The sequence below is a fragment of the Cibotium barometz genome, chromosome 40 (genome assembly GCF_041138505.1).
Source record: "Cibotium barometz isolate CiBa-2024 chromosome 40, ASM4113850v1, whole genome shotgun sequence".
In the NCBI taxonomy this organism is placed as follows: Eukaryota; Viridiplantae; Streptophyta; class Polypodiopsida; order Cyatheales; family Cibotiaceae; genus Cibotium; species Cibotium barometz.
The window spans coordinates 8,459,598-8,484,490 of record NC_141085.1 but is presented as its reverse complement, the minus strand read 5'-3'; the positions used below and the strand labels follow the sequence as shown (position 1 = coordinate 8,484,490).

Here is a 24,893-nt window from a genome sequence, read left to right as displayed (position 1 = left end):
AGAGAGAGAGAGAGAGAAAGCTGGCGACTGTATGTTTTCCTCTCTCCTCAACCTTGCTGTTGACGGTGTTGTGTGCGCTTTTTTTTTCACGCCCGACACGGCTGCGATTAATGGCGTTGGTTTCATTGCCTTTGGTTTTGTTGGCCCTCTTCCAAAGATTAAAAAAATAGAATGTCCTAATGTGACAAGCTTCAAAACAAAATAAAAAACAACAAATCAAACACATTTAAGGCTCCAAAACGATATGCTTTTTGACGTGTGATCTCCTAATCAACACTAGGCAAAGATAAAGCTAAGCCCTAGCTAGTCCCTATAGGTGCAATGCCAAATATGTAAGTCAAGATCTTGCCATTGGGTCTTTCCTTCGACCCACAATGCAACTCCCCCCGATGTGGGTGCGCTAGCTTGCCCGTCGTGTCCTCACTTCATTATCACATCGAAATGCTCCTTTTCTAAGGAGCTAAGGTAGAGCACACTATGCCTAGAAGGAGGCAAAAAGAGAATGACCTTCTCAATGGTTCTCTCTCATAAAAGGCAGGGGAAGAAGAAGCTAATAAGAGAAAGCAACCCACATACAAACCTATCCAGTATATATCCATTAAGAGAAGAAAGATTTAATAGTATACATGTAAGCAAGAGTAGAGAAGAGGAAAGCTCACAAGTATTCTTTTGTAAGGGAATAAGTAAGGGAATGAATGTGTATTGCTTAGTCTCAAGTGACTAGTTCTCACACTAGACCGACCTAACTTAAACTGGCCACTATCACTAATCTTAAGCAAGCATGTACACGAAGTCCTTCGACTTTCCTTATTTGACATTAAGCTCAAGGTAGGACCACTTTTATCTTCCAGTACCATCTTACAAAAGATAAGTATTAAGTGCCCATTTAAGTGGGCAAAATGGTAAAGTGCCTTATAGTAGGTCGAACGATTGAAACCATGTTAACCTACGAAGTGGTTCACACATTACTCCATAATTTGTTGCACAGACACCAAGTTCTTAGTAATCCCTGGTACTAAGAATACATTGCTTATTACTTGCACTTTGACCTAATGGAATTTGTAATGGCACCTTGCCAAACAAGCCCTTGAATGCCATGCTCATCTTTAATCGTGGTGCCAATGATGGCTAGTTCATCACATATTGTTCAATAAGTAATTATGTATGGCCTTCAATGGTAGCTTCTCAATGAGGTTGAGCTTTGTTTTTAGATGAATCTCCCTCACCATGTTCTTTGCTTGTTGAAACACACTCTTAAGAATATCCCAAGCCCCCAAGCCTTTTTAGGTAAAATGCAAGTGCTAATATACCAATAATGGCATCTGATATGTTCAAATTATTAATGATGCCTTGAACTAAGTTAGCTCTCTGATTCCAATCTTTCCTTGCCAATAATGGCTCCATACCTTCAACTATGCCTCATAAATTCTTGAGCATAAGCATAGTCTTCATCCATCCTTGTTTGATCTAATTTGTTTACATGACCTAGAAATGGGACATCCTTGTAATTATGTAGGCCAACACAAGCTAACAAAGCTGAAAAATTAAATGTAAACCAAGTATAAAATAGCCAATACAATGCCCAAATGCCAAAGTCTTCAACTCCAACAATCCACAATGTGGTTTCCCAGGTGCTGCTAGTATTCCGGTTCCGATTTTTCCACCATCAATGTGCACAGGCATTACACACACATTTGCCCAAAAATGATATACATTGCTTGCATCATAACTCCAAGTGTCCCAAATGCAAGTATTCGTGTATACATTCACCAATGACAATGAATGACAACTGTAAGTGTTGTTTTAGCAAACTACAAGATATGGTTTTGCTGATGACTCAAGCTACAAGTATCCGATTGAGTAGCTCTATAGCTCAAAATGATGGGCTTGAAGTCCTTTTTTCAACAAGCTTAATGTTGAGATATCGAGCTCATCTAGTGAGGCGATGGAAATTGATGACCCGCCTAGGGGATAGGCCCCACACTTACACCACTGGCATGGTTGGTGAGATTATGGGTGATATGCGGCCAGTGGGATGACAGCCATTCTTGAGACTGGCATAGTTATAGCACTAGCTCATTCAGTTGGGTTCACACTATAGAGAACCCTAGTATGTATTTGGTTGAGTATCTTTTCATATTGTGTGTACTCTTATCTTTGTACATGGTGTGTAGTGTTGTGTGAAGAAGAAGAAGAAGATTTTCAGCCTCTCACCTTGTGTGTTCTCTTTTAGGGTTTTGTGAGTGTGTGTGTGTGCTTTGCAAGAGCTCAAGCTCTCTTCTCCCCTGCATCTTTTCATGGTATCAGAGCCTGGTTCATGCTAAGGGCTGAGCTGCAAGCAAGAGAAGCACACGAAGCGGTACAAGGGTAAGAGCTTCATCTACTCTTCCCTATTTGTGTTGGCAACTAAACCCTTGTCGGGAGCTCTACGGGAGGCACCGACAAATGATCTCTGATTGAGGAGCTTTCTTCGCAGGAATAAAGCTATAGGGCAACTATATTGTCCTATTAGACTACATTTTTCGGGCCTAAAACGCGTTTCGAGCGCATTAGGACCTCCGTTTTTCAGAAAGCAGGCGATTTCGAGCATTGCGGGTAAGTCATCGATTCTATGCAGATCTGCGGGTAATGAGCATGAAGAGGCACCGGAGATATTGAAGATCAATCCGACTGCTGCAAATGTGAAAGAGTTCAAGGATTAGAATCAAGGAGCCAAAAAAGCTATGTATTGGCTCTCTATCAGTATAAATACACCATGATTGGGCACATACAGGATGCCAAGTCCCCCAAGGAGGTGTGGGACACCTTGGTAAAACTCTATGAAACGAATACCAAGGCACGAAAGATACAGTTGAAGAATGAACTTCATACTGTGGAGAAAAAGAGTATGTCTGTGAATGACTATGCATTGAAGATCAAGGGTATTGTGGAATCCCTTGCATCTATTGGCATTTCACTAGATGATGATGATAAGGTGGAAGTCTGTCTACGTGGTCTCGGGCCACAATACAAGGCATTCAAGACGTCTATTTAAACTCGGGAAAACATTCCTAATTTCACAGATTTGGTGTCTATAATGATTATAGAAGAGAAGAGCTTGGGTGAAGACCAACAGTCTTCACAAAACAAAAATAGTTCAGAGCAACAGGCCTTCTACACAAGTTCAGGAAGAGGACAAGGTAGAGGAGGCCGTGGACACGGCCAAGGAGGTGGCCGAACAGGTAATCAGAATTATGGCCAGCAGCAGCAACAACAACAGTCCCAGAATTCACAAAACAACAACAACACGCAGGTGGAAGAGGCCAATTCAGAGGCAGGGGGAGTCAAAGAGGTCGTGGAAATTGGCAAAGACAGTATAATGATACACGTGGATGCATTTATTGTGGTAAGACTGGACATGTGCAGGCAGATTGTTATAAGAAGCAAGCTGACATCATGCAAAATGAGAAATTGCAACAAAACAACTATGCATCCTCCGAGCAGAAATAATGAAGATAATGAAAGGTTGTTTGTTATGCAGCATGTCGTTAATGCCATGTCTGAAAATGTTGAAGCAACACATAAAGATGATGTATGGTACGTTGATTCAAGTGCTTCGAACCACATGACAAGTCATAGGGAGTGGTTCAAGGAGATGAAAAACCTTGAAAGACCAGGGTTTGTGGAAACAGGGGATGACACTGCTCATCCAATTGCCCATGTTGGAGATGTGCCATTGTCTATGCAAGATGGCAAAGTGAAGTACCTTGCAGATGTACTTCATGTTCCGAACATAACAAAGAATCTGGTTTCAGTTGGCCAGATGATTGAGCAGGGTCTGCAGGTTCGGTTTAACCCTGATGGCTGTTATGTCGAAGACTTTAAAGACAAGTGTAGGTTGGTTGCAAAAGGCAACATAGTGGGCAGAATGTTTACATTGAATGTAAACATGCCTGAAGTGAGTGCTGCGATGTTTGCAAATGGTTCAGGAATTGTTGCAGACACAGACATTTGGCATAAAAGAATTGGACATGTGAATGTGCAGAGAATGAAGTCTATGCAGACTAAAGGAATTCTAACAAGGCTGCCAAAGTTTAAAGTTAAAGGTATGCAAAAAATATGTGAAGCATGCCAATTTGGAAAGCAAACAAAGCATGTATTTCCACGTGACAGAAATGTGAGCAAAAATGCACTAGATGTTGTGCATTCAGATGTATGGGGTCCTACGAAGACCATGTCTATGGGAGACTGCAAGTATTATGTGCTCTTGGGTTGTTCTTCCAAGTGAAGAATAGAAGCTCGATGGGGTGGTGAGCTTTGACTTGGATTTCGACACCGATCTCTTGGGTCTTGCTACAAAGTCTTCGGCCTTTCTATTCATAGTGATTTCACACACATGGACTTCCACAAATAATAGGAAATCTTTGTGTGACAGGGTCCATGCCACTCTTAAGGGTCCAGGGGATTCTCAGTTCTGGGCGGGCTGTGTGTAAAGGGGCCAGGATCCATGGCCAATGTGAATTGATGGAGTGCTACGCTGTGTTGCCATTACAGTTACCTTTTCATCACTCACAGTTTGTTTGGAAAACAAGCCACCTCGGTCTGTGCGTTGCGTTTAGAAGATCTTCTGCACTCAGGGGCTTCAGGGTAGGCTTTCCTCATCGCGATCTTTTCTGCGGCTAGGTAGGCAGGTTTTCTTCTTTGTCAATCTGTAATCTCTCTGTTTTGCCGTAAATTTTTTTTTTTTGGTGAGGAGCCAGAAAAATTTGCCCTAGTTTTGCTCTGCAATGCTGCGCTGCAACTGTTTAAATCTCAAAATTTTCCTCTGTGCAGGCTTATCAGAACGCTCTTGAAGGAGGGATTTCTGCATCATCTTTTTGCTCCGATTAGGCTTTGCGTGCATCAGGTATGTTATTCCTCCCCATCGTGTACTCTAGGGCGATATCGCATAATTATTTTCTTGTTTTTAAAGAGAAAAATCATTTTCTTCTCTTGATGGTTCTATTATGCAGTCTAGGGCGCAATTTTTTCTTTCAAAAACAAAAGTTTTCCCGCTTCACATCATGGAATAACTTTTTCTGTTTCGTTTTGATGACTGCAGCATTTATTACAGGGCATAGTGGATTTTCTTGTTTTTTTACCATCTTTTTTTTTTTGGGGGGGGGGGGGGGGTTCTGGTTCTCCTCTTTTCTTTCGTTTTCCTTTTCTGTTTTTTTGTTTTTCTGTTTTGACCTTTGATTTTCTTCTTGACTCTATCACGTGATTTTTCTTTGTCTCTTTTATTCCTATCGCTTAATTCAGAACATTTCATTTTTGCTTCTAGCTCAGATGTTGCCGTAGCTGTTCTTTGTTGAGACATCTGCCCTGTATTTTCTCCATTTTTCTTCTTTAAAATGAGTTTATTACGCAGTCTAGGAGATCAGTACATAGTTTTTCTTGTCTCTAACATTCAAGATTTGGTGCAGCTGCTTGCCACGTTTGAAATCACGGAGTTCTGCTCCAGTTTCTAGATTCACCTACCTTTTGTTGAAGTTCTGAAGGAGAGTGTTTCCATTCATCTTCTGTGCACAGTGCATTTGCAAGGTTATCTAAGGCTTTTTATGATTGGTCTTTGAAGATCATAACACCCTGATCATTCGGGTATGGCTCAGTGGTGGCACGCTAGCCCACATCATCAGTTTCTGCATCAACATTTCGCCTCTTACCATGCCTTGCATACCATGCAAACCTTGTCTAGCATTGCTGTCCGATCATTCCTTTCTCCCACAGCTTGGGAAGATCTGATTCTTGGTCCGAATTCTGAGAAAGTGCTTTCTTCTGGCCCATCCAGTGCATCCATCAGCTGTTTCTGTGATGATGACCCACAGATTCCAGAGCATTTGTTTGATAAAAATGGAAGCACTTTTAGTTTGAAAACAAAGCTGGAGATCAGGTACAGTCCATGGGCGATGAGCATGATGGATGGATTTGGAAAATTGGACAAGAGGGCAGCCAAAGAGTTCACAGGTGGGCCTACAGGAGGCGGTAATGGAGGGAATGATGATGATGGGGACGAAGGGGGAGGCGGTGGTGGGGATGAGGGAGGTGATGAGCATATATATATCCTTCCACTATTGACAATCGCATTTGCAGCGTTCCACTTAGGTTATTGCATCACAGTATGGATGAAAAATGCAAAATTGGACTTTGAGTTTTTCCGGACTGGAGTTGGTCTTTTTCTTCTGCTCGCAGTAGCAGCTATTCGCTTGAATAAGTGAGTCAGCTTCTTTTATTTAAACTTGTTGCCAATGTGCTTATACTTTCAGGCTTGTGTTCCTTTATAACGTTAATGTGCTTTGTCACAGTCAATCTGGACTGGAGGCCTACATCTTAGGCTTGGGAGCTTCTGTTGGAGTAATGCTATGGACAGGTAAGCAGCAACTTTCCTCTTGGTTTTCTCAAAATTAGGAAATGCAACCTGAAGGTCCCTTTTCAGCCTGTTTCGCCTTTCTTCTTTGACCAACCTTTGCATCCATGCCTCAACTTGGAGTGACTGGCCCATGTTGACTTTTGGCCTTTTCGCTTCAGGTTTACTTACCTTGGTCTTTATTATCCTTTGTCAAAAAGCAAGGCCGTGAAGCTACAAAAGCATAAATCAAGAACTTTGGCCATATTTGATTATTATTAAAATATTTAAAAGAAAAAGACAAAAACAAAGCATGGCAAAAAGCAGGGACCCCTTCAAGTATAAAAGAAATATGGATCTCTTTGGATGATAGATCAACCCTTGCGGAGAGAAATCTTGTGGAGAGCAAGAGCAATCTTGTGGAAGAGCATCATCATCATCTCCTCCGTCCCTGTGCCTCTACACGGCTTGCACCAGCGCCGCCCTCCGCCTCTTCACCGCCTGGTAGCATTGCCGCCACCTTGTGGTACTTGCGCCGCCTTGTCATCGCCCAGTTGCGCCTGTGCCGCCTTGCCGCGTCATCTTGTCACTACTTGTTGCCTCTGAGATCACCGCCTTGCACCTGTAGTACCGCCTCTGTTGTGTTTGTGTCACCCCTGCAAGCGCCGCCTTGTGTCGCTTGTGCCACCTCCTCTTACTCAGCCGCCAACAGCAGCACTGCCTGCAGACAACAGCACCACCAATGCCCTGCTGCCAGCCAGCTGCCGACAACCAGCAGAGTTGCCGACAACCAGCAGAGTTGCTAGCCTAGCATTGCTGCCGGGTTGCCCTTTGCTTTGATAGCATCTTCCCCACTGTGTGCCGGCTGTTTTCTGAAAGGAACCCGTATACCTTCTTCAACATCGCCACCCAGTATTTGGACAGATTTGTTGGGGATTGTTCCTATACTAAAGTTTGACATCTTCCATACATCAGAACATTAAGAGCTTCATCAAATACACACATTCACTGTGTGACTTGTTTACAAACTTGGAGATCTTTTGGTCTAGATTTGAATATTGGATTCCGGTACTAGCTCGGTGTATGTAACTATTTGGCCCTCCTAGCTCTATTATGCATGATGAAACTCATGCCCGGACACCAGACAGGTGGAAGAAGACATGGGGACAGGGTCCATAAGGTTTGATTATGAAAAAGCACCATTCTTGGTCAAAAAGTAAGAAAAAGCAGAAAGTCAAATAGGGTTGACTGTGAACCAAGGGCACCATTGGAAAGAGGAGACTGAGCCGGACCAAAAAGCTAAAAGCCACTTTTTCAAAAAGCAGCTCTAGGGTCAAAAAGCAAGGTCTTGAAGCCATAAAAGCAAAACAAGAACTTTTGACTATAGTTAAGTACTATTAAAAAGATAAAAAACAAAGCAAAAGCATCACTTTTTGGCAAAAAGCAAGGCTTTTCTAAGTATAAAAAGGCTTGAACCTCTTTTGTAGCATCGTGAAGGAGAGCGTGGAGTGTGTGTGGGCATCATTATGATCCTTCTTCGCCATCAACACCTTCTCCAACTTGCTTTTCAGATGTACGGTCAGCCCTAGACTTGTATAGGCATATGCATGGGCGATATGGACATGTGTACGGAGCTGTACAGACATGTACAAACAGATTTTTCAGAAATCCTAAAAACTTCAGAAATCCTAAAATTGCTCCAAAAACCCTAAAAATTACTTTTTGGAGGTTTTTATCGCCCAAAAACCATTAAAATAGGTTTATATTAGTTTTCCAGTAAGAGCTTTTCCATGGTTTTCTTCATTGGCAAGGTTGTAGGAGTTGTGGAGATTACTCATGGGAACTTGGACTACTTGAACTTGGATTTGAACTTAGACTTGGATATGAACTTGGACATAGAGCTTGAGCATAGAACTTGGACATGAATATGGAACTTAGACATATAGCTTGGACATGGACTTGGACTTGGATTCATTGGATTTGGATATTGAATTTGGTACTAGCCTGGTGAGAGACACTTGTGGGTCATTCTTGTGGTGTGCTCGGCATTAGAGATCTCGTGTCTCGACGTCGACACCGACATCGATATCCTACATCGGCATATCTGTTTGTTTTGTATTCATTGATTGTATTGATCTTGGCCAGCGTGCTAGTGGATTGTTCTTGAATAAATTCTTGAAAGGAGGCGGGCCTGTTCCTCGCTCAATGTGGTGTATTGTGTAAGATTCCTATTCTCTTCTCTCTCTCTCCTTGTCATGTGCATGAAATGCCATGGACATTCTCTGGAGCTAGTCCAGAAGGGGGCAGCCAGAAAAAAGAGCATTAGAACCAGAAGTAGGAGCAAAGAGTGCAGAAGTGGCTAGTGTGGACTTGGAGCAAGGCATGGAGGACATGAAGAGGATGCTGTCAGCTGCAAGTGGGGGTTGTCGGTTGCATCAGAGGATGACGTCGGCTAGACCAGAGGACAAGGCAGCTAAAAGCGCTGCATTATATGGGATTATGTCTAGACGGCGCAACATTTTATGTAGTGTATGACCCGACTGCTGGTCGGCCAGCACTCCAAGGAGTCCAAAGGGCTATAAAAGGGGCACATGCTCATTGTTGTAATCATTCATTCCTCCAGGGAATGGGTCTTAGACTAGGTATTGTTTTGGGTGTATACCAGCTTTTCATGAAGGCAGCCTAGGGCTGTAGATGTAGGTACCTTTTTGTACCATCAGAAATATACTGAATTTTCAGTATCTCTCTCTCTCTCTCTCTCTCTCTCTCTCTCTCTCTCTCTACTCTCCCTTCTGTTTGCATTTTTGCATCAACGTGTTCTCAGTGGTGTTTAGGGTTGAAAGACTCCCAGAGCTTCCACGTGTTACACTTCTCTCTCTATATCTTTATCTCTTGGACACATGGTTGAGTTTGTCAGTGCACGCCCTGCTGGGCTTACAGTGGTATCAGAGCAAGATTTCTCTTGAAGAAATGTTCTTGGGGTGACAGAGCCATGTCGAGAGCAGAGGGAGACCAAGGGCCTCATGAAGGGAGCACCCATGAGGTTGATTCATAAATTCTTGATGGGAACCAAGGTCATCATAAGAGTACCATGACTTTCAGCATTCATATAAATTCCTTGTTTGGAGAACCAAGAGGGAACATGACCAAAGAAGGGCTCAGATATTTGAAGACTTTATCAAAGAACAAGCCGCTGAGGCCGAATTAGTGGAATCCACCAAAGCTTATTTACGAGCCAAAGGAGTTACCATTGCATAAGGATCTAGAGCTACTTTGTCAAATCCCCACCGGATCTCCTCGTGGAACGCTCCTGGTACGAGACTCGAAACCTGCAAACAAACAAATAAACTAGAAGGGGGTGCAAGCCTGACTCATCGGCCTCGGCTGCGTAAAGCAGGTGCACGTTTGCAGTAGATCCAGGCTCCAGACCATAGAGCTCTCACAAATCACGCAAGACTCTATATGACTAATGACTATCCTTGGCCACCCTTTTATAGGCTCTTGGCCGGTCATCGGGCGTCCACACTTGGACGCTCGCCCGTCCATACTTGGGTGCCCGCCCGTTAGTCTATCCCTAACTCAGCTCGCCAATCAGCCTGCCTAGCTTCAAGCTTTCCCAAACCTCAAAGCTAGTCTTGCGTGCGTGTAGCACACGGTAGATACACAATGTGCACATGACATACTCCCCTTCCTCTAAGAGCTCACTAAAAAGCCAGGGTAATCTCTCTGAAGAGTAGTCAAGGTCTCCCGTGTAGCGTCCTCCTCAACACGATCCTTCCACTTGATCTTGTGTTCCGTGTGATAAGCGTATTACACAATCTTCTTTCACGAAATCCAAGAATCTTTTCAGGTTCGTGCGGAACAAATGTCATGTCCTCAACATCTATAATTTCTTGAGGAGTAACTAACTGCTCTGTTCCACCCAGTACTTCCTTAAGTCTACTAACATGAAATACAGGATGAACTTTCACATGAGAAGGCAAATCCAATTTATATGCAACTGAACCAATCCTTCGTGTAATACGAAATGGTCCACAGTATCTAGGGGATAATTTCGGAGATCGACTTGTCCGTAAGGTCTCAGAATCTTTCGAAACTCGCAAATATACCATCGTTCCTTCAGAGAACTCTCTGGGTGAACGATGTCTATTAAAATCTGTCTCGGTCTTGAGCACTTCTAATAGATTCCTTCGCAACTTGTAACATTTCTTGCATATCTTGTAAAAAATTACGTGCTGCATCATGCTGAAGTCCTGAGAATCCTACTGTAACAGGTGATCTAGGTTGAAAACCATACATAAGCATGAAAGGACTAAAACCTGTACTGGTATGCTTAGTATTGCTATATGCAAATTTTGACATAGGAAGATAATCCTCCCATGAACTCTGTCTTTTGGATACATATGCTCGAAGCATATCCTCCAAAATCTGATTCACTCTTTCACTCTGGCCATCAGATTGAGGATGATCCAAGGAACTCAAATTCAAAGTTGTTTCCAACTTCTCAAAAACAAGTTTCCAAAAATCACTCGTAAACTTGACTATGTCCTGCGGTAACCCGTACAGTCTAAACAATTGCTCGATAAACTGTCGTGCTAATTGCGTAGCTGTAATAGTCTTCCGGGTTGGTAAAAATCTAGCCATTTTTGTCAAGCGATCTACCACAACCCAAATAGAATCGTGGCCTTGATGTGTTCTCGGCAATCCGGTAATAAAATCCATGGAAATACTTTCCCATTTATTACCTGGGTTTTGCAAAGGATGCAATAACCCAGCCTGTCTAAAGCGTTCAGCTTTATTTGCCTGACAAATTTGACACTTGAGAACATAATCTTCTACATACCCTTTCATCTTTGGCCAATAAAAAGTGTGTTTCACTAACGAGAGTGTCTTGTGTACCCCATGGTGTCCAGCAGAAGGGGCGTCGTGACACTCCTTAAGAATCTTGGACCAAATGTCCGGGATCTGTGGTACACAAATTTTGTCATTACGGAATAGTAAACCATTCCGAATCATCTACTGGCCTCCTGCAGCCTGAATGGTAGAGTGCTCAGTCATTGAGTCTTGGTCAACTCTTGGACTTAGAGAATTATTTGCTATTGGATGCGAAATTGATGCCAGCGAAGTACTTCAAGGATTATCTAGATGTACTTCAAGCTTATGAGAGGTCCAGATGTATTTGAAGTACAGATTAGGACAATCCATGAACAAGAGGATTATTACTTGTGCATTGCATACGGATGTATGTTTGAATTTCTTTGACTTTGTGTGTTGTCTTTGATGTATGGACAATGCTTGGATTTATGGCATGTGATAGTCCATTGGGCTCTAGACTACTTGGCTAGTACCTGGAATACCTAGTAGACGTGAATGATGCATACTTGTTTATTGACTAGCTTGTGTCCAGTTTTTGCAAGAGTTAAGCATGCATTTATTTTATCTAACACATGTGACAAGCCATGAAGATGTACCATTGAGAACAAGGACATCGATAAAAAAAAAGACATTGAGATGTTGCAGATAAGCAGATGACATCATAGATATGGGAAAAGACCGGATTCACAAGCTCACCAGATGGGACTAGTCCCTTGAAACATATCGATCTACTTCATGCACCTTGAAACATATGGATGTACTTGATGTATACCTTGAAACATATAGATTGTACTTATGTACTTTGAAACATATGGATGTACATGATGTACTTGGAACACACGGATATACATGGAACACATGGAGGTGCTTGGAACACTTGCAGTCCGCAGTTGAGCACAACTGTGATATAAGAGGGAGGGAATGTAACTATTTGGCTCTCATAGCTCTATTTCACATGATGAAACCCGTGCCTGGACACTAGACAGGTGGAAGAAGACATGGGGATAGGGTACAAGAATGGTGCTTTTTTTATTACAAAAAAGTACCATTCTTGGTCAAAACGCAAGAAAAAGAAAAAAGTCAAACAGGGTTGATCGCGAGCGAAGGGCACCATTGGAAAGAGGGGACTGAGCCAGACCACAAAGCTAAAAGCCACTTTTTCGAAAAGCAACTCCAGGGTCAAAAAGCAAGGCCCTGAAGCTAGAAAAGCAAAACAAGAACTTTTGACTAAAGTAACGTAATATTTTACTATTAAAAAGACCAAAAGTAAAGTAAAAGGCAAAAGCAAAGCAAAAGCATCACTTTTTGGCAAAAAGCAAGGCTTTCCCAAGTATAAGAAGGCTTGAATCTCTCTTGTAGCATCATGAAGGAGATCGTGGAGTGTGTGTGGGCATCATTATGATCATGGAGAGCTTCTTCTTCGCCATCAACACATTCTTCAACTTGCTTTTCGGATGTATGGTCAGCCCTAGACTTCAATGGGCATATAGACGTGTGTACGGAGTTGTACAGACATATACGAACAAAAATTTCAAAAACCCTAAAATTGCTCCAAAAACCCTAAAAACTGTTTTTTGGAGGCTTTATCATCTAAAAACCATTAAAACAGGTTTTATATCAGTTTTCTCGTCAGAAAGAGCTTTTCCATGGTTTTCTTCATCGACAAGGTTATAGGAGTTGGTGGAGATTACTCATGGGAACTTGGACTACTTGAACTTGGGCATTGATGACGTGAGTAGGGATGTCATAGCTTATTGTCCACGCTATGCATGATAGAGTTGATGAACCTACACTTCATGTTCGGACAGACATTGAAGTCTTTTTTAAAGTTTAGCTTAATGTTTGGTTCTGGCTCTTAAGTGCTTTAGGTCTAGAGTTTACAGTTCTCTGTTTTGCTATTTTGTGTTGTTGTTTAGTATCTCAGCTCAAAGGGTTTAAGTTCTTATTAAGAAGAAGTGTGTATGCTTTTGTGTGTGCGTTTTTTATTTTTTGTTTTTTAAAGTTTCTTTCATGCATGTAATTGTTTCGTTTTGTTTTCTTGTTTTTGATTTCCTCTCCTTAGTAGCTAGGTTTGTTAGTTTATTTATTTTTTATCTTTCAAATGCTTTGTTTTTGTCTTTTTCCTTCTTCACTATTATTTCTTTCTCAAATCTCTCAATTCGTAAGTTCAGGTTTTTTTGACCTTATGAAGGTATATATATTGAACTTGGATAGGAACTTGGATATAGAGGTTGGACATGGAGCATAGACATGGAGAACTTAGACATAGAGCTTGGGCATGGAACTTAGACATAGAGCTTGGGCATGGAACTTGGACATGAACATGGAACTTAGACATATAGCTTGGACATGGACATGGACTTGGACTTGGACTTGGATTCATTAGACTTGGATTCATTGGATTTGGATATTGGATTTGGTACTAGCCCGATGCGAGATACTTGTGGGTCATCCTTGTGGCGTGCTCAGCATCAAAGATCTCGTGCCTCAACATCGACATCGACTTGGATATCGTACATTGGCATATATGTTTATTTTGTATTCATTGATTGTATTGATCCTGGCCAGCGTGCCTGTGGATTGTTCTTGAATAAATTCTTGAAAGGGGGGCGGAGCCTATTCCCCGCTCAGTGTGGTGTATTGTGCAAGATCCCTATTTCCTTCTTTCTCTCCTCTCTTTCTCTATATCTTTATCTCTTGGACACATGGTTGAGTTTGTCGCTGCATGCTCCGTTGGGCTTACAGTGTAAGACTCTTGTGGGTCATCCTCATGGTGTGTTCGGCATCAGAGATCTTGAGCCTCGACATCAACTTTAGCTCGACCTCGTTATCGACATATTTGTTTGATATTGTATTCATTTGTTGTATTGGTCATGGCTTGGAAAAGCTTGTGGATTGCTCTTGAAATAAATTCTTGAAAGGGGGCGGGGCTTGTTTCCCGCTTAGTGTGGTGTACTATGTAAAATCCTTATGCCCCTCTCTCTCTCCCTTCTCTCTCTATCCCTATCTCTTGGCCACGTGGCTGAATCTGTCACTGCACGTTCCATTGGACTTACAATGGTATCAGTGCTTATATTTTTCAGTACTAGTCCTGTTGGGTGAGCTCGTGCATTTGGTCTTTCCCCATATCTATCACAGTACACTCCGTTGGGCTTACAGTGGTATCAGAGCCAGATGATCATTATTCTCCTCATCTGGCAATATCTCTATTTCTTTGTTCTTGTTTTGCTTTTCTAGCTTCTGGGCCTTGCTTTTTGGCCTTGGAGCCACTTTTTGAAAAAGTGGCTTTTAGCTTTTTGATCTGGCTCGGTGTCCTCTTTCCAATGGTGCCCTTGGCTTGCGGTCAACATAGTTTGACTTTTTGCTTTTCTTGCTTTTTTTGGACTAAGACTGGCGCTTTTTCTTGTACCAGCTTTATGAACCCTGTTCCCATGTGTCCATTAACTTGTCCATGTGTCCGGGCATGAGTTCCATCATGTGAAAAGAGCTCGGAGGGCCAAATAGTTACATTTCCTCCCTCTTATATCAGAGTTGTCCTCAACTGTGGGATACAAATATTCCATATGTTTGTGGTACTAGCTCCATCTGGTGTTCTTGTGCATTTGGTCTTTCCTCATATATGTGGTGCCTAATGCTCATCTGGCAATATCTTATGTCTTTTCTTTGACCGATGTCCTTGTTCTTGATGGTACGATCTTCATAGCCTGTCACATGTGTTGGATGTAATAAATGGATACTTACCTTTGTCAATTTTCAATGTTCCATGGGAAAGTATTGCTATGGACTTTATCTTTGGATTGCCAAAGTCAGGATCTGGGAATGATGGAATATGGGCTATTATTGATAGATTCAGTAAGCAAGCCTACTTTATTCCCGTCAAGAAGCCTATCCGCACTGAGCATACGACGAGACTATTTATTTAGCAGATTTTCAAACATCATGGATTACCCAAATCCATTGTGGAGGATAGAGATCCTCGGACTACTAGATTCTTTTGGAGAGCTCTTTTTGACAACATGGAGACAAAGCTGAATTTCTCTTCGGCTTATCATCCTCAAAGAGATGGACAAAGTGAGATTGCAAACCTCACTATTTTGGATATGCTAAAGTGTTATGCTCACGAAGCAAAGGATCAATGGGAGAAGTACTTGCCATTGGTTGAGTTTGCTTACAACAACACCATTCACTCCTCGACAGGCAAAGCTTCTTTTGAGATTATTTATGGCAAACCATTATTGCTGCCCATTCTAAAGACCAAGGAAGAGATTTTCCATGCGGATGAGTTTGTTCGAGATTTGGATATAGTCTTTCAACAGGTTTGAAGGGCTATTGAGATATCTCAAGCCAAGTAAAAGAAAGCTGCAGATAAGCACAAAAGGAAGGTCACCTTGGAAGAAGGGGATTGGGTCTTATTGCGATTTGAAAAAGCCAGCTTTAGAAAGTCTAAAGCTAACGAGCATAAGGAACCCAAGCTTGCTCCCAGGTACTACGGACCTACCGAGAAGATCAACGATGTATGCTATCGATTGGACCTTCCAGATCATTGGAGGATACATAATGCCTTCCATGTCTCTTCTTATAGAAGCCATATACAGGACTACCCATGTGGTGTGCTCGGCATTAGAGATCTCGTGCCTTGACATCGACTTGGATATACTACATCGTCATGTTTGCTTTTGTATTCATTGTTGTATTGATCTGGGCCAGCATGCTTGTGGATTGTTCTTGAATAAATTCTTGAAAGGGAGTGGGCCCTCTCCCCGATCAATGCGGTGTACCGTGCAAGATTCTTATTCCCTTCTCTCTCTCTCTCTCTCTCTCCCCTCTCTCTCTCTATCTTTATCTCTTGGACATGTGGTAAGCAACCCACGGGGATGACCCACAAGAATCTCTCATCGGGCTAGTGCTAGATCCAATATCAAAATCCAAGTCCAAAATCCAAAGTCTGAATCAACCTCCATTGCCCAAACCTCAAAGATGTCCAAGTGAACTCAATACCTAATCTTCACGAAAATCCTCAAGAAGCTTCTTAAAAAAGCAAACACCAAGGTGGCGGAATGATTGCCCGACCGCCAATCTCCCTGGAGGAAATTGCCCGCGGCTTGGTGCGGCGGGCACAATGGCGGTGGTTGGGTTGAGCTGGGTGGAGGTGGCGCAAGGAGGTGAAGCTGGTGGTGAGGTAGATGATGAAGATGATGATCTCCACAACTTTATGCACTTGATGCCAAGAGAGAGGCTCAAAGTGTCTTTTTATACTCGGGAAAAGCCCCCCTTTTTGCCAAGGGGCAGCTTTAGGCGCTTGGCCACCAAAGCCTCTGTGAGCTTGTCTCGATGCCGCGCAGGTTGATGAAGCTCTAACCAAGCTTTGATTTTGTCTTTTTGTTTTAATATTTTAATAATAATAAAATATTGCTCATCTTTTGTGATATGCAGCGGAAGTCTTTGTATTGGAAGATCTTGTCACACAAATGCTCACACGGTCTTCTGTATCCTGAGTTTCGTGAGTTTAGCAATCCACTTTAATACTTCAAACTTTAAAGAGATATGAGAACTGTACACCAGATTGGGTCTTGAATTACCCACTGAAGGGCCCCCTATCCCGATAACGAGATAGTATTTGCTTTATTTCTTTAGAGAGAATGACTGTGGACTGTAGATAAGCCAAACGCAGGATCTCGGAGGATCGGAGATTGGTTGAACTGTACACGACTGTAGAAACACCTCGATGAACTGATCTCGAGCCTATGCACTCTTCCCAAGGGCATGAGGAAGGGCTGCACACCTGAGGCTGAGAAAAGAAGATGGTGGACTGTTCTACGCTATGTTAGAATTCTGTAAATGCTTATGAATGCTGTGTTACCTTCACCAGATGACTGTTGCATGTATGGATGATGCACAGAAGGCTGGATACTGATGCAAACGGATGATTCAGGGCTGAGAACTGCTGTGGACTGAAACGCAGACCTGTAGGGATGATGCTGGACTGAAACGCAGGCTGTACTGCTGCTGCTGGACAGAAACACAGGTGTGCTGCTGCTGGACAGAAACGCAGGTGACTGTACGGCTGCTGATCTGTAAACGCAGAGGACTGTAGGCGGCTGGTGCACATGCAGAAAACACTGGCTGAATTCTGGTGTTGAACTGAGGCTTGACTGTATGCTGAATTCTGGCGTTGAACTGAGGCTGAATGCAGGCGCTTAGGGCTGTAGGGACTGCTGAACTGCAGGTGTTGGATGAACAAGGCTGGCTGAAGCAACCTCAAGCACTCCAAGGGTTGGATGAGACTAGTCTAGTGCTGAAGGCAAGGGAACTCCTAGGGTTGAGGAGGAAAGCTCTTAGCACACTGAAGACTGAATGAGAAACTAAGCCCTATGCAAGCCTATTTATACTAACTGGAGGTTGGTCAAGTTGGCTGGTCATTTAATAAACTTTATATTTATAAATGACAAATAATGCAAATAATGCTAAATAAATACTATAAAATATGGAAAAAATACCAGATAAATCCTAGTAAATTCCCTAAGACTTCTGGGATGTTCTAAATGATGCACAGGCATATGAATGCATATTATGCAGGATGCAGAGTGCTTTTTGATGCAAACCCTAAGGCTTCTACTGACTCTACATGCATAAATGATTCTCTCCAAGTGGGTTAAGGGACTTGACTGACTGACTGACTGACCCGCTAAGGTTGAGGAATGACCTACGTAGCTTGTGCCTGACTTATCCTGGACTGAGGATGTACAATGGGGTCACGGCGTACGAGAAATTATCATCCTACTAGGTTCTAATACTGTACGACTGTTGCACTTCTAATGACGAGTCATCTTGTCACCATGCACTGAGTGCAGAGTGCATGTGACATCTTTTGCCAAAGTTTTTGATTTATTGCCTTTCTAGTTTCAGGGCCTTGCTTTTTGGCCCTGGAGCTTCTTTTTAAAAAAGTGGGTTTTAGCTTTTTGATCCAGCTTAGTCTCCTCTTTCCAAGAATCCAATGGTGCCCTTGGCTTGCCGTTAACTAAGTTTGACTTTTTGCTTTTCCTTGCTTTTTGACCAAAACTAGTGCTTTTTCTTGAGCCAATTTCATGATCCCTGTTCCCATGCTTTGGGGATGTCGTAGTATCCAGTCCATACTATGCATGATGGAGTTGATGGTTTATTGTCTTGTGGATGACTACCATGAGGTTATAAATTGCACATTCTTATAAGGTGAATTTGGGCATGTTCCTTGATTCATCTAGGTATATATATATATATATATATGTATATATATATATATGTATATATGTATATATATGTATATGTATATATATGTATATATGTATATATATATATATGTATATATATATATATGTCCGGGCATGTGTTCCATCATGTGAAATAGAGCAAGGAGGGCCAAATACTTGTAGTGCGCGTGTGGCATGCGTATGTATGTATGTAGTTTTATGAAGGCATATAGTCACAGGTTCAAGCCTCAACAAACAGTTCGTTTAGGGGCACATCTTCGTTTAGCTCTTTGAATGGCCCATTTTTCTGCTTTGTGAGCTTTCAAATGCGTAGGGATCAAGTGCTAAATATGAAGAGCCCTCGAACAGTTGTAATTTTCTCCTGCTAATTCATTGGTCTTTGTATTGCAGGTGAACGGTGTTTGGTAAAAAAGGAAGGTAGTCCAGCTGGGATTGTCACACTTTTCGCAGCAGCCATGGCAGTTATATTCATGGCTGCATTATATGAAAATGTACCGTGGCACAGTTGAACATGGTTGGCTGGAATGGCTTTTCCCCTTTTCAACTTTTAAACTGCTGCTAGAAGGGTGCATGGGTATGTTCTTCTTGATTAGAGATGCGGTTTTTATACAAAGCTTTGAGGCGAACCCTTATTCAAAGAAATTACGTGTAAATTTTAGCATGATAAGTTCAGCTTGTAAATAGCTATAGCTAGAATGCAACTAGCAGAGGCATTACCTGCAGTTCAATCGTTAGGCAATTGATGATGGTGAGTATCAAGGAAGAATCACATATTGTTAAATGAAGGTGCATCAATTTTTACTGGAAGTTGTATGGTGCATCTCTCTAGATACCATGGGTAGCTAAGTGTGCTGATTAAGGTGTGCTTAACTCGGTAAACCCGATTGGATCCCAACTAACCCACTCAAGGGTCCCAACCTGGGGGTGTATTTGCTTGTACTGCTGGATATATAAATGAAATACAACGTTGGATCAAGATAATCCCTGTGAAGTATGTATTGACCTCTATGGACTGAGTGGGCTGAGTTAGTATGTATTGACATTTGTGGACTGAACGTGGGTTGAGTTCCTTGGACGTTTTGTTTCTTGCAGGTCAGGGACTCCTGCAAGTGATCTCTACGGCTTTTGGTGGCTTTTTTGGTTGGTGGATCTACTTGTGCTTCAATGCTTGAGAGACGGGGTTAAAGGGATGGCAACAGGTCTATTACTCATAGGCAAATTGGAGCCCCTTCTCCGGGTCAGCCTGCTTGGCTTGTTCCTAAGCAGCCCGACCTCTTTCTGACTCCTTTATGGCCTACGTGGCTGCTGTTCACCATTGTTAGCATGCTCTTGGCCTAATAACCTTGGTGTCTTGGCCGGACTGTTGGCCTAATAAGCTGCTTGGACATCGGTACCCCTTACAATCCAAGTAGGGGTCAATACCTTGAGTGACTGTCCAGCATGATGGCAATTGGTGACTGGTCCTTCGACAAGGGCTCATCACAAAATGTTCAGTGTTCATCCCTAAACCTCCAAAAGGTTATTTTGGTACTGTACTTGTGCAGTGGGTGCACATGACTCTCTCTCTCTCTCTCTCTCTCTCTCAGATGTTATCCATTAGGAGCTCCTAGTACCTTACTTTTCCCCATAGTTGTTGTTTCAGTTTCAGTTAGTTGCTTAGTTGTTTTAGCTTTTCTTACGCAGACGTTGTATCAGATCCACCAATTGTTGTAACCTTTTTGGTCTCATAGGTCATTTTGGCCTTTTGAAGACGTTAATATATCATTTCATTTCATTTCTTTGTCTCTCTCTCTCCACCCCGATGTCAGAGCTGTGGGGCGGAGGTTGATTCCCTGTAAGGGGTGAGCTTTCATAATTCTTGGGCTCTTTTGTCGAGGGTGACACATTAAGCATGGCTCTAATGAGCTTGTAGCCTTTTTTTTCCCATTTTGTTCCTACGGCCTTTTAAGGTCCATGCTTTATATTTGGTCCCATAGGGACCTTAACAGACACTGTCTCCCCCGCCACCCGCCCTCACATCACACCTCACCACCATTCTCCACGCATCTGCCACCACTTCTTTCAATTGCACGATGCCGCCAAGCCACCTTGCGGTTCCATCCCCTAGAACTGTTGGTATGACGACGAATGCCGAGCCACATGCTCCCATCTTAAGTATGAGGTACAGATTGGGCAAATCATTAAGCGCCAAGCGCAACGGATTTCTCAACGTCTCACCCAACGCAAGAAACAAGAGTTCTACGCTCAAAAAGAGGATGAATCATACCGACTCTTCTTATGGCCGAATTGTGCATAGAGGCTTGGAGGAAATGCTAAGAACATCACTCCTCCACACCTACACCTACCCGGACAGATGTCACACCTATGTATGCTCATGCCCCCTTCAGCCACATCTGCCCCCTTTAGCCACATCTGCCCCCATCACTACTAGATCCTCGCCCCACCACCTCCACCTTCTTCACAAAGGGCATGGCTCCTCGCGGCCATCCATAGACTACATAATGGTCATGTCCATGATCACGGGACTCACTACCTAGTACATCTCACATACCGATGATACCTTGGCAGCCTACATGTTCAATAGAACACTTTGTGAAGGATTTCCACCCTCCTGGTCCACTAACGCCATCACCCCCATCCTCATAGTTGAAGATCCACTTGATCCTAGTAATTACAAGACAATCATGATTGGCCACACATTGGCCAAACTCTATGGTTCGGTGCTAGAGGTGGAGCTCAATTCATTTGTTGAGAGATAGGGATGCAAAGTCTCAAGACATGCAGCCTTTCAGAGGAGCTACTTTACCCTCCTTGACTACATCTTCACTCTTTGTGCCCTCATTGAGGAGGGCAGAGCATATCAGAGGATGTACTGATGCTTTGTGGATTTTGGCAAAGCTTTTGATAATGTATTCGAGCTTGCCATAATGTATTCGAACTTTGGGAGTCCGATCTGACATGGTTTGGAGCATCATCACTCTCAATGAGTCCGGCACGAGACTGGTGAGACCCAGGAGGTACATCACAAGAGATTTTCAGTGGCATTTGGATGCCTTACATGATTTTTGCACTCAGCGGGACCTCACTGTTAACCTTCGTAAAACCAAGGTAATAATGGTCTTCAATACCACTGGCCCCTTCATAGCTAGATTGAGCTTCACATACAAAGGGGATCTTGTGTGTATTGTCTCATCCTATTTTCAATGGCCCACGCTTCACCATGGTTCTCGTAGCACATGCAAGTGACAAGGGGATATGCAACCTTGAGCTTACTTGAGTGGTAGTGCTTCCAGTCACATATCCAGGAGCCCAAGATGAAGGATTGGCCTTTTGACACCCTCGTTACACTAGCCTTATGTATGGAGTAGCCTTCAAGGGCTAGGTTTATCCGATGAGGATTGGTAGCGAGTTGAGAGGTCCTAGGTCATGATATTCCATAGCAAACCATCAGTCCCACACTAGATTATCTAGGTAGAGTTTGTGGCAGGTCCCGATGGTAGTGGATGCACTCTTCGAGATAGTCACATATCTCCATCACATATGTGTCTCCATCACATGAGTCACATGGATCCCCACAGGTATCCGAGGCTTGCCTTGGAGTCCTCGAGAAAACTAGCACTTCATGGAGTATGGTTTTCACTTGGTCTCCAGGATATGGGCTTTGCATGGATTGCCTCCCACCCCTTCTGTACAATTTGTACTCCCTTTTTCTCTAGCTCTCTCATGGTGGGTTTTCCGGTTAGATCTTCTCAGTCTCTACACCCACTGCACATGGATCAAACCTTTGAAGCTTCCACTGAACCGAAGATGCACTTCTATAGAGATCTTACTTTCACAAGCTCATTGAGGATGGATTCATTCAGGAGTTAGATACTTGAGTGTTCACATGTCCTATGGCATGTGGATTGCGATTAGCGAGATACGGGTTTCAACCCAATGCCTTGTAGTGGAGACGGAGAGTTGAGGGCGTCTTTGGAGTTGGTGGGGAGCTCATATAAAGACCTAGAGAGGAGAGGATCCGTCGATTATGCCACGCAGAGGTTTAGACAGAGGAGCATTACATATGTTGCTGCCCAGTTTACTATGAGATCCACGACAAGATCATTGACTTTCCGAACCAGTGATGCCTAGGGCTCTTTCCTGCTTGAGCTTTGCAAATACAAGGACACTTTCCTGAGAGAGCTTCGGCTCCACCTACCTTGACCCCTTCCTCACCAACCAACCATCACTAGCTTCTTTTGGACCTAAGAGGAGGACACCCATACACTGGATCTCGTGGACCCACCTTGTGCTACGGACCCACCTCGCCTGATAGGAGTTACTACAAATTGGGCCTTTGCATTCCGGCGTGCCTGGCGTCCGTGGCCCCTCGGATGTCGGCCATGATACATGCTCAATGGCCATCGAGCTACCTTTCCAGACGATGTAGCTGAGGGAGACCTCTTGGCCATATACTCATTAGCCCCATGCTTGATACTTTGGAGAGTGGTATACCATCTATTGGGGGTTGATGCTTCTCTTATGTATCATGTTCTTTGTATTCCATACTTTCATGTGGGTGGAGAGTTGGCACACTTCTCTCCAAAATTTACAAGACCCAAGGCACAATTATTATACAAATACGTCTATATATATTTATATTTATATACATAGTATATAACCACACTTTCATGTGGGTGGAGAGTTGGCACACTTCTCTCCAAAAATTACAAGACCCAAGACACGTGCCCTTCCTCGAAAGATTACTTTTGTTCTTGTAAACATATTACTGTATATTTGTGAGTAAGATTTGTGTTATTTGATTTCATAGTATGTTGTATTTTGATGCAAAGTTTAATTTGTGTACATGAATTTTATGCAAATAGTGTTTTCTAAAATGATCTTATGTTTCTAATTTATAATAGGCTCTTATATTTGAACCTTACATTTAAACAATCGTATCTACATGATACGATCTTATGTTTCCTTTATTTTTATAGATTGAAATGTGCATTTACTTTAGGTCAAAGAGGTTTGGAATAGTTAGAGGGGATGATAAATTTCTCGAATCCATCTTAATTACAGAGACCTGTGCAAGGACTTTGAATCTATTCATGATGTGAGTTTCTTTCCTCGTATATACATGTCTATGATATGGAGGGAGAAATCTGAGGCTCCCATCTAATAAAATCAATGATGGATTTTATTTTTTATTTTTGGTAGGTGGATGGAGAACACTTTACTGAAAGATACACGAGACAAGGTTTGGTTCATTGATAATTTATGGTATGACTTTTTAGCTCCATGCGTCTCGGGGATCTATTTCAAACTACTTTGGCAATATTGATATGAATGACCATTTCTTCTTGTTCTTGCCAATTGTTAATAGGTATATGAGTACCTTACTTTTAGAAAGATGCTTAGTAGCTAAGTGGAGTTTTGTAGGGGACATTGGGTTCTCTTTGTGTTGTATAATCATCACTTCAAGAGAATGTCATGTTTGCCATTTGATGAAGATGGCATTAGATTCTTTGATTCCATGTCCTACTAGATCCCCAACATATTCTTCCCATAGTTCAATCGGTCTGGTGAGTATAGTTTTCTTTTCAAACCATTATCTATTAGTTTCTCAATAAATGTCTCTCAATAACTTTTTGCTTTTAGTGCCCTTCAATTGATATCAAGGAATTATACAAATGCTTTCTTGAAAAAATCCCTTGAGACCTTATGTGAATCTTTAACTCTTGTGAGAACGCAAGTAAGTTGAAGAAAAACTCTCTACAATAATTTTGTTTTTAAAGGAAATATTGTTTAATCATATCTTAATTTAATATGAACTAGGTTCCTCTCCAACCAAATACAACAGATTGTGGATATTACATTATGGCATACATGAAATGTCTCATTGAAGGTGCTTTCTTATTAAAGAGATCTAAGAATCAAGTAAGTTTATGAATCCATTACAAATTAAATATGAACCAAAATTTCTTTAATGTATGATTTATGAACTTAGAACTTGCAGCATTCCACTAGGCATAAGTCTTCTAAACATTTATCCTTTGCTTCCATGCACTTTTGGCAAATAAGCATGATGTGTAAAAGAGAAACATTGTAGTTCATCTACCCTATAAACTAGGATTGTAAATAAACCAATATAGGAATGAAAGGAGTAAAAATTATGCAAATGTAATCAAATAGAGAGACATTGTAGTTCACCTCCTCTATGATTGTATATAAGTATAGTTTAAAAGAGAAACATTATAGTTTATCTACTCTATAATTGTAATGTCAAGGGGAGGTTTACAAATTTTCCCTACCATATTCATAGTTTACTATATTTAGGGGTTTATAGATTTTCCCTACTATATTCATAGTTTACTTTATTCAAAGTAAAATAAAAGACTAGGAATATTTACATATTGTGGTCC

At 42.2% G+C, this 24,893-nt stretch overlaps 1 protein-coding gene across 10 annotated transcripts; it reads left to right on the top strand.

Annotated features, from left to right (window-relative positions):
• The first annotated feature begins 4,445 nt into the window (after window positions 1-4,445).
• Window positions 4,446-23,979, top strand: LOC147615164 (uncharacterized). 10 transcript variants are annotated; one of them, XR_015262756.1, is made up of 6 exons: window positions 4,451-4,626; window positions 4,813-4,885; window positions 5,445-6,232; window positions 6,324-6,388; window positions 18,877-19,060; window positions 19,579-20,260. XR_015262756.1 is itself a non-coding variant. In XM_086779177.1 (5 exons), the coding sequence occupies exons 3-5, from the start codon at window positions 5,622-5,624 to the stop codon at window positions 23,709-23,711; spliced, it is 699 nt and encodes a 232-aa protein (XP_086635303.1). In that variant the 5' UTR covers window positions 4,446-4,670; window positions 4,813-4,885; window positions 5,445-5,621; the 3' UTR covers window positions 23,712-23,979. The 10 variants fall into 10 exon arrangements, 8 of the variants coding, with proteins under 8 accessions (XP_086635303.1, XP_086635304.1, XP_086635302.1 ...); XR_015262755.1 differs by having other exon boundaries at window positions 4,451-4,670; XM_086779177.1 differs by lacking the exons at window positions 18,877-19,060; window positions 19,579-20,260 and adding an exon at window positions 23,689-23,979 and having other exon boundaries at window positions 4,446-4,670.
• The last annotated feature ends 914 nt before the right edge of the window (window positions 23,980-24,893 follow it).